General features: G+C 39.0%; 1 protein-coding gene across 1 annotated transcript; it reads left to right on the forward strand.

Moving 5' to 3' along the window:
- The first annotated feature begins 2,971 nt into the window (after positions 1 to 2,971).
- Positions 2,972 to 9,481, forward strand: LOC109167551 (auxin response factor 8-like). The gene is made up of 14 exons (XM_019316578.1): positions 2,972 to 3,712; positions 3,957 to 4,069; positions 4,232 to 4,330; positions 4,417 to 4,473; positions 4,561 to 4,716; positions 4,807 to 4,891; positions 5,767 to 5,857; positions 5,961 to 6,125; positions 6,209 to 6,331; positions 6,946 to 7,021; positions 7,242 to 7,389; positions 7,699 to 8,681; positions 8,758 to 8,948; positions 9,026 to 9,481. The coding sequence occupies exons 1-14, from the start codon at positions 3,670 to 3,672 to the stop codon at positions 9,201 to 9,203; spliced, it is 2,508 nt and encodes an 835-aa protein (XP_019172123.1). The 5' UTR covers positions 2,972 to 3,669; the 3' UTR covers positions 9,204 to 9,481.
- Positions 9,482 to 9,778: the final 297 nt, after the last annotated feature.

Below are 9,778 nucleotides of genomic sequence, written 5' to 3' on the forward strand. Positions count from 1 at the left end.
TCATAAAAATTTTCAAAAGTAAATAAAATCACAATAATCTTAGGAACAAACAAGGAAAACTTATATTACCATATCAACGACGTCTTTAAAGTTATATGTGATAACTTGAGCCAAACACCACTTTAACAGATGAGTGTTCAACTAGGGATGACAATGGGTCGGGGAGGGCTACATCCATCACCCGACCCACCTTATATTTTCTCCACCCACCACCACCTCCAACCCGCATCGAGTGGACTTTTTCACAACCCACCCCCACCGGATGCGGATGCCCACTATGGGTACCCACCACTTATCATCTTATTATGTTTTTTAAAAAATAATATTTAAATTATTTACACATAATAAAAAAACAAAATCCATTAGTGATACTAAAACATAAATAATGGAAATATTTAAATATAATAACAAAATTGTTAATTTTTAAAAATAAACTTAGTAGTTTTGATATAAAAAATATTAAAAAGATACACGAAGTTATATAAACTATTATAAATAACTACATACTAGTACTTATTTTACTATTATATATATATATACACACACACATGGTGGGTCGGGTGGGGTTCTAGGCGGGTCTTGTACATAGAACCCGAATCCAACCCGACCCACCGCAGGTTTGCTTTTTTAAGACCCACCCCGACCCACCACCCACCATCACCCAAAAAACCCCGATCCATGCGGGGTGGATATCCACGGGTCGGATTGAAATTGCCATCCCTATGTTCAACCATTACTATGCACGTAATAATAGTTGTGTGAATTTATGAATAATTAATCAATATACAACCAAGTTGCTTTCCCATATGGGAGGTGGTGCGTTCGAGGCTCAGTGGAGGCAACATTGACTCTTTGTGCTTCAATAGGTTGAGAAAGTAGTTATGAACAGATATTGCATTGTAACAAGAGTCAGTGGTACTAAAAAAAAATCAATATACAAAATTATTAAGAGTAAAAAAAAAAAAGAGTAAAGTGAATGATATAATTAAGTAGACAAAAAATTGTTTTTTTTTTTTTTTTGTTTTGTTTTAAAAAATTATGTGATGACACTTTTCGATGAACCTCCCAACTCACCAGACCTTGAGCTGATACTATTATGGTTATTAGACTTGTTGAATTATCCAATAACTCATCCGATGGAATACGGACCCGAGCTCGGAAGGTTGAAGTTGGCGGGCGGCACAATGAAGATGTTGGATGAGGGAACTGATTGGAGTATAGTAAAGGGAACACAACCAAGACAGTCAAAGGGACAGGAGAAGGCACGAGTGAAGGAGTCGGACCATCCATATCACCACTCATCTGGAAGTAAGAGGCACATGTTACGGGTGCCGGATGAGAGTGTTAGTTGGTCTACCTGAAGGGGTTGAGTGACCCAGTCAGTCAAGCAGTCAGAGCAAGTAGAACGACTGGAGAGGTCAGTTTGATAGAAGGACAGAACAACTGGAGAGGTCGGTCGGATAAAATGGCAGAACGGTTGGAGAGGTCGGTCGGATAAAAGGGCAGAACGGTTTGAAAGGTCGGTCGGATAGAATGGAAAAACGGTTTGAGAGGTCGGTCGGATAGAATGGCAGAACGATAGGAGAGGTTAGCTGGATAGAAGAGCATAACCGATGTGTTAATCAGCTTTGCAAGGCTTAAGGAGGACCGACTGAGTGATGGGAGGAGTAAGCTAGAAGGGATAATTGGAGAGCAAATACCAATTTTGGTCCCACGTGTATTAGCAAAATGACAGTTTTGATCAACATGTTTAATTTATACCAATTTTCATCCACGACTATTATTTTAGTATCAATTTTCATCCACGATTATTATTTTAGTGCCAAAATTCATCACGACGGTCATCCCTCCGTTTAGGGCATGTTGAAATCTAAAATTTTTTATACTTATTTTCGTCATTTTCAACTTAAGGTTCCAATTTGAGCATGGATAAATGGAATTAAGCCATAAGGTCGATCTCAATTCGCAGTTCTCATCCTCATTCTACCTTAATTTGAGGAGGAGAACCGCGAATTGGGATTGATCTTAGGACTTAAGTCCCTTTATTCATGCTCATATTGGGATCTTAATTTGAAAATGACAAAAATACCCTTAATAATTTCATATTTCGGCATGCCTTAAACGAAGGGGTGACCAGCGTGATGAATTTTGGCACTAAAGTAATAATCGCGATAAAAACTGGTACAAAAACAATAGTCGTGGATGAAATTGGTAGAAATTAAATATGTGGACCAAAACTGTCATTTTCCTAACACTCGTGGGACCAAAATTGGTATTTGCTCGATAATAGGGAGAGTAATCTGAGTACTCGGCGAGAGAGCAGTAATGAGACAATCAATGTGGAGTTAATAACAATGATGAGATCGGCTGTTGTGGGAGACAGTTCCTCGCGAAGGAAACAGAAAGCTGGCATAACTTATCATGAATAATGTCATTTAAAGCATTTATAGCTTCATTTATGACATTAATGATAGGCTAAACGTTTCAATCTTCCTAGCGTATATAAAATGTTTGATAAGGCTTTATAAAAAAATTGAACATTTTAAATATATACACGAGCATTTGAGAGCAAAATACATTTTTCTACAATTTTAAATACTTTTTTCAGTAGTATCGACCCATCGATTGACGACACTTCCACAATTTTAAATACTTTTTCAGTAGTGTCGACCCATCGGTTGACGGCCTAGAGTGGTCAAGAAACCAACACCATAAAATGGAATCGTAATATTTGAGTTTGGATAAATACGGAGTATTTAATAAGAGGTTATGTGGTGCTATGAGAATGAATTAAAGTTTGAATAATAATTATTAAAAAAATGTATTTATTTATGCAATAATAATAATAATAATAATAATATATTTGAAGGTCCGTACTCTGACAACGATCACTGGAGGATGGTGGCACATGTCTCCTGTCAACTCAGAGGTGAAGGGACGGTGGTGATGAGCCCGTACGGTGGTGTGGACGGCTGGGATTGGGGTTTCCCCAAACCCCCTTCTCCGATAGAGCTCGGACTAAGAAAGGGAAGAATAAAGCGAAGAAAGAATGAGCCATTACTATACTACACTCTACACTCTATACTGCTTTCTCTTTCATCGGTCATCGCACTTTCTCTCTCTACTGCTACCAGGTCGAGCTTGGTCGGGTGGGCTATAAAAAGAGGGGAGCGCCCAAACTCTCTCTCTCTCTCTCTTCAAAAGCGTCGTCAGTCAGACAGCGATAGCACACGAAAAGCTCTGAGTTTCAGCTCGGGACTACTGGGAGCCTTCTTGGCTTAGCTTACTGTACTGTGCTCACTCATTCAAGGAAAAAAAGAAAAGCCAAGGGATTTGCTCTTCTCCTGCTTTCATGGAGGTTTTGGAGAAGGAGAGTTGAGTTAATTGGGTTGATCTTTGGTGGAATTGAGCTCCTCTGCTTCGCTTTCCGGCTTAATGCACTCCAGATTCGGGTTTGAATTGAGGATGGGGTTCAGCAGGGGCGTTGGCGCGAGGTTCAGGGTGTTGAATCTGGTTCAGAGTTTAGGGTTTGATGAGATAATGGTGTTGTTGAGGGTTGGAAGCCGGGATCTTATGCGCTATAACTGACTGGATAATTATAATTTTTAAGGTAATTATACAACATATTATATAATAGGGGGGGTGGAGCCTGGAGGTGGAGGAAAAAATATGAAGCTTTCAACATCAGGAATTGGTCAGCAGCCTCATGAAGGTATCTATCTACTATCTACTCCTACTACTACTACTACTACTGCTCTTTTTCTCTCCAAATTCTCCTTTTTCTTTTCTGCTTAGGCTTTTCTTATACATCCTTATCACTCTCTTTCTCTTCATCCTTTTCATTTTCTGGTCATTATGATTCTTTATTTTATTATTATTATTATTACTTCAACAAGCTTGTTAATGGACTAAATTATTCTGCTGATTGGATCTCTGTTGTTCTTGGATTGTGAAAGGAGAGAACAAGTGTTTGAATTCAGAGCTATGGCATGCATGTGCTGGTCCTCTGGTGTGCCTTCCCTCAGTGGGGAGTCGGGTGGTTTACTTTCCTCAGGGTCATAGTGAACAGGTCTGTCTTTTTCCTTCCACCAATACCTTTATTTTACATGCAGAAATGTATGTATATGTATGTGTTTAGGTGATTCATGATAATGAGAGTGTGTGATAGAATGAGTGAATGGATTGGATTGGATTGCATAAGTGATGGTCCCCTGTTGGAATTGGGTTCCAGGTTGCGGCGACAACTAATAAAGAAGTTGATGGCCAGATACCCAATTATCCTAACTTGCCAGCACAGTTGATCTGCCAGCTCCACAATGTCACAATGCATGTATGTTTTAGCAACCGTCTTTTTTCGTTTTTGTTTTGGATTACTTGACTGGTGGTTATTGTAAATGTTAATATGTGGAATTTCAGGCAGATGTTGAAACTGATGAAGTATATGCTCAAATGACATTGCAACCTCTCACTCTGGTACTCATTCATAGATTGCACTGTTAAAGCAACCTTTAGTTCTATAAATTGGGTGCTGAATTCTTTTTTTTCTTTTTGTGCCCTCAGGAGGAACAAAAAGATACATATCTTCCTGTTGAGTTGGGAATTCCTAGCAAGCAGCCCACTAATTATTTTTGCAAGACACTTACAGCAAGTGATACTAGCACTCATGGTGGCTTCTCTGTTCCTCGTCGAGCTGCAGAGAAAGTTTTCCCTCCTCTGGTAATAACTTTTCTTGTGCTTTAGGTTGTTCTGGTTGAATTATCATCATATATTGTGATGGCATTCTTATTTTCATATCGGTTCCTTCAGGATTTCTCACTGACACCACCTGCCCAAGAACTCATTGCAAGGGATCTACATGATGTTGAATGGAAGTTCAGACATATTTTCCGAGGTTAATTATGAATTAAAATTTTATTTTGGGCAGAGTGGTCCAACTATTGACATGTATTGTACTAATAATGTAGTAGCCTTTTGAGGTTGCTAAACTTGTCTGCGTGTGTATGGGGGTTATTAGTGAGAGTCATCAATTAATACTGTTTGACTGATCAAAGAAATTCCAAAGCTTTCGTGCTTTGGTACACCATTCGGGTGGTACATTTAAGTACTTGACTTGCATTTTGCCTCACCTCACCTTTGATCAAAACACTATACAGTATTTAGTAAGGTTAATTACATCTCTTTGTGTCTCACAGGAATAATCAAATAACTGTAATAATTTAAGTAAAGGTGGGAAAACCAATCTTGTAAACTTGTACTTCTGTGCCTCAAGGCGAACAACTTAACTGTGAGCAGAACTGATTATGGATGGGCCAAGAAAAGTGCCCTTAAAGATATATTCGCATGTATTCTATGTCAATTATTCAAGTTATTTCTTATAGGGCTTCTTCTGTCAGAAGTGGTCCTATAGAATCAAGCATCTTACTCTCAATTGGAGAATTAAAGAGATATTGGTAAAGCCATAGAATCAAAAGATTAAAATTTCAGTGTGTTCTGTAACCTTTTTCTCTAAAAAAGGAAATAGGAAACAAATGTTTGTAATTGTTTTTCTTGCTTATTATTTCTCCTTTCATGTCACTATTGTTCTATTGTTTTCAGCCTTGGTTTGGTGTTCTGATAAAGTTGGATTTAAATTAATCATGGCTAAGTCTCTGTAGCTCTATGCTAGACTAAATAATGGTTTATCATTTGCTTCTATCTCAAAGAATAAAATAAAACACTGACCCCCCTTGCTATCATTGATTGTTTTTCACTTTATTGCAAATGCAGGGCAGCCCAAGCGGCATCTTCTTACTACTGGCTGGAGTGTGTTTGTCAGTGCCAAAAGACTTGTTGCTGGAGATTCTGTTCTTTTCATCTGGTACTCTTTGGCTTTGTCATCATCTTGTACTGATTCTCCAAGTTGCGTATTTTATCTGAACTTTGGATCTGCTGATCATGGTATCACAATGATTCTGTTTCAGGAATGAGAAAAATCAGCTGTGGCTGGGAATTCGTCGTGCTACTAGACCACAAACGGTAATGCCATCATCAGTTCTGTCAAGTGACAGTATGCACATTGGACTCTTAGCTGCTGCTGCTCATGCTGCAGCTACCAATAGCTGTTTCACTGTGTTTTACAACCCACGGTAGCAAAATCTACTTTATGTTACTAATATATTTCATATCTGAGCAATTCTTCACTGTTTCTATTACTCCCTTGTCTTGTCAGGGCTAGCCCATCCGAGTTTGTCATAGCTCTTTCAAAATACATTAAAGCTGTATACCACACCCGTATCTCTGTTGGAATGCGTTTTAGGATGCTATTTGAAACAGAAGAATCAAGTGTTCGGAGGTATTTATAGGGTCTTTTTTTTTTTTTTTTTTTTTTTTTTTCCCTTAATCCTGTTTTCTCCCCAAGTCACTATATTGATCTTCAGGATTTGTTTTATTTTCCTTCTCTTGTTTGTTTGCTATATCATTATTTGTGATTATGCATGCAAAAACTGCTACTGTAGCCATTGCTTGATGCACATATGAATCTGCTATAGAGTTACATACCCTGTAAAATATGGAAATGAGACATTTGTCCTGTATGGTTGCAAGTCTCTGATGTCTATCTCATCTATCACATTCTAACTTTAATATTTGTGCTTTTAGTTATCATAAGCAGTAACATTTCCATACATTTAGGCAAGCCTAATTTTTTCAAATACTTGTCTACAACATGATTAAGCAGTGGGACACAATGCATAACACTCTTGAGTCTTGACACAGAATAAAATGTTCAATATCAGGCTTGATGCTTGTTTTTGAAGGCAGACGTAATGGATTTACTCTGTCATAAAATGCTTCACCTAAATGCTATAGATAATGGCATTCTATGGTTGTCATATCTATAAATTAATATTTTGCTACTGCATTAACCATTGAAAGTTCCCGTGATAAGTGCATGCTTGCATTGTCCAGATACATGGGAACAATTACTGGCATTGGTGACTTGGATCCTGTTCGCTGGCCAAACTCTCACTGGCGGTCTGTCAAGGTACTTTCTATTGGCATCCATAGTATGCCTTTGAAAAGTTATGACTTCTGTGTTTCTTCTCCACCCATCATTGATATGATGTTTGTTTTGGTCCTTGGTTTAGTCACCGACTTTTACTCAAATTCCAAGTGTTGGACTGTCTCTCCTTCCATTGGAGAATGATTCAACAATGGCACTCCTCATTGCATGCTGACTTCTTAATTGTTTTGATAACATGTAGGTCGGTTGGGATGAATCAACTGCAGGTGAAAGACAACCAAGGGTATCATTATGGGAGATTGAGCCTTTGACTACTTTTCCCATGTACTCATCCTTATTTCCCCTTAGGCTAAAAAGGCCTTGGTATCCAGGACCCTCGTCTTTTCAAGGTACAATATAAAACTAAAAGTTTGCTCACAACCGTTTACCCACTGAGATGAAGCACTGCAGGATCATAATTTCTACCTTATTAATAAACTCCTCGTAGTGTGAATACCCATGTCCCTAAAAGGAGGATGAAGAAAGAAAAACAATCTGTGGTGGGATGCAAAAAATCCGAGTTTTATAACAAGATTCCACCTCCCCCTTTTTCCTGCCCCCTATGGAAAAGTACATATCTTAATTTAAGTCAAAGGTCAGTTTCAGCTGCAGAAATGTCATTTATTTTTGGTAATCATTTCCTTTTGATCTTGTTGCAGACAGCAATAATGAAGTTATTAATGGAATGACATGGCTAAGAGGAGAAATTGGCGAGCAAGGAGGGCCCCAATCCGTGAATCTTCAGTCTTTTGGTATGCTTCCCTGGATGCAACAGAGAGTTGATCCAGCAATGCTCCGGACTGATTATAATCAGCAGTACCAAGCTATGCTGGCGGCAGGCTTGCAAAATTTTGGAAATGCGGATCTGTTCAAACAGCAATTAATGCAGTTTCAACAGCCTGCCCAATATCTTCAAGCTTCAGGTAGCCATAATCCCTTGTTACAGCAGCAGCAGCAAGTAATCCAGCAACCAATGTCTTCACACATGCTACCTGCACAAACCCAAATGCTATCGGATAGCCTGCAAAGGCATCCCCAACAGCAAACCAGTGGTCAGACCGAGGAACCGACCCAGCAACATGCTTACCAGGAAGCTTTCCCTGTCTCACATGACCAGCTTCAGCAAAGGCCACTGTCAAATATTCCTTCTCCATCATTTTCAAAAACAAATTTTGCGCCACCAGTTTCCCCTTCAAGCATGCAGTCCATGCTGGGTTCCCTCTGTCCTGAAGGGAGTAGTAATCTGTTAAATTTCAAAAGAACTGGTCAGTCTGCACTCAATGAGCACCAACCCCAAGTCCAACAGTCCTGGTTGCCAAAATTCGCTAACTCACATATCAGCACTTGTTCCAACTCAGTGTCAACCCCATCATATCCTGGGAAAGAGGCATCTAGTCAGCAGGAGACTTGTGCTTTAGATGCTCAAAATCAATCCTTTTTCGGTGCTAGTATAGACTCTCCTGGACTTCTCCTTCCTACTACATTATCAAGTGTTACTACTTCAGTTGTTGCAGATGTGTCCTCTTTGCCATCAGGGGCTTCTGGATTTCAGAACTCTCCATATGGTTATGTGCAAGACTCTTCTGAGTTGGTGTCCAGTGCGGGACAAGTTGACCCATCAACCCCTCGTACATTTATCAAGGTGCTGATCTTATAATCATGAATCGGACATCTTAATTAGATATCCCCTGAATAGCTAATGCTATTTGTTTATTTAGGTTTATAAATCAGGATATGTTGGGAGGTCATTGGATATCACCCGAATAAGCAGCTATCATGAGTTACGACAGGAACTGGCTCAGATGTTCGGGATTGAAGGGTTACTTGAGGACCCGCAAAGATCAGGCTGGCAGCTTGTATTTGTTGACAGGGAGAATGATGTACTTCTTCTTGGAGACGACCCTTGGGAGTAAGTAGTTATTAAGCGCTTAATTACAGCATTTAGTAAACCCTTGGGAATGGTAATATAAATGATATAATTTTCAGGGCATTTGTGAACAATGTCTGGTATATCAAAATCCTTTCTCCCGAGGATGTGCAGAAGCTGGGGAAGCAAGAAGCGAAATCCCTTAGCCGAAACACAATGGAAAGGATGAATGGCAGTGGCGCTGATGGACGAGACCACTTGTCTGGATTTCCATCTCTAGGTTCGCTCGAGTACTGAGTTGTATTTTGTGACTTTTTCTCGATTCCCTACATGTTCCACGACGTTTTATGATGCCATCCATCTATCCAGACTCTATTAACTTTATGCCCCCATTTGTATGGTGTAGTGTTCTTGAAACCATTTCTTAGGAGCTAAATTTTCTTTTTTTACTGAATTCTCAAGTACCCAGCATCAGATTTGATCTAGACTAAAGAACTTGAAACCATTGCAATTCCTAGTTTAAGGAAGCAAGCTATGTAATGTTTTGAAAATACCAGATAACTAGTTTCTTTCTTTCTTTCTTCTATCTAGCAATTCCCTGGAATCCTGGTTAACTCATGATTTGCTTCATACATCATCACCATCTTGGCAGATGGCAAATTTCCAGACAAACAATTCTAACCTGTGACAGTGAACCAAGGCAATAACAGCTGTGCATTTGACTACCATGATTGACCATTACATCAAATTGTGGGGACATAATGTTTTAAAGAGTCATATTACATATTACATGGTGTGTCAATGAAAAAAAATCACTTCATACACCAATTTATGATTTTCTTTTTTGGGTTAAATTTATGTGGTCAATCATA

The sequence above is a fragment of the Ipomoea nil genome, unplaced genomic scaffold (assembly GCF_001879475.1).
Source record: "Ipomoea nil cultivar Tokyo-kokei standard unplaced genomic scaffold, Asagao_1.1 scaffold3169, whole genome shotgun sequence".
NCBI classification, from domain to species: domain Eukaryota; kingdom Viridiplantae; phylum Streptophyta; class Magnoliopsida; order Solanales; family Convolvulaceae; genus Ipomoea; species Ipomoea nil.

Excerpts from the sequence above, each read along its gene's own strand:
- LOC109167551 (XM_019316578.1), top strand. The coding sequence starts at position 3,670 with ATGAAGCTTTCAACATCAGGAATTGGTCAGCAGCCTCATGAAG. Across the intron at positions 4,331-4,416 it reads TCCACAATGTCACAATGCAT|GCAGATGTTGAAACTGATGA; the intron begins GTATGTTTTAGC and ends GTGGAATTTCAG. Across the intron at positions 4,717-4,806 it reads AGAAAGTTTTCCCTCCTCTG|GATTTCTCACTGACACCACC; the intron begins GTAATAACTTTT and ends CGGTTCCTTCAG.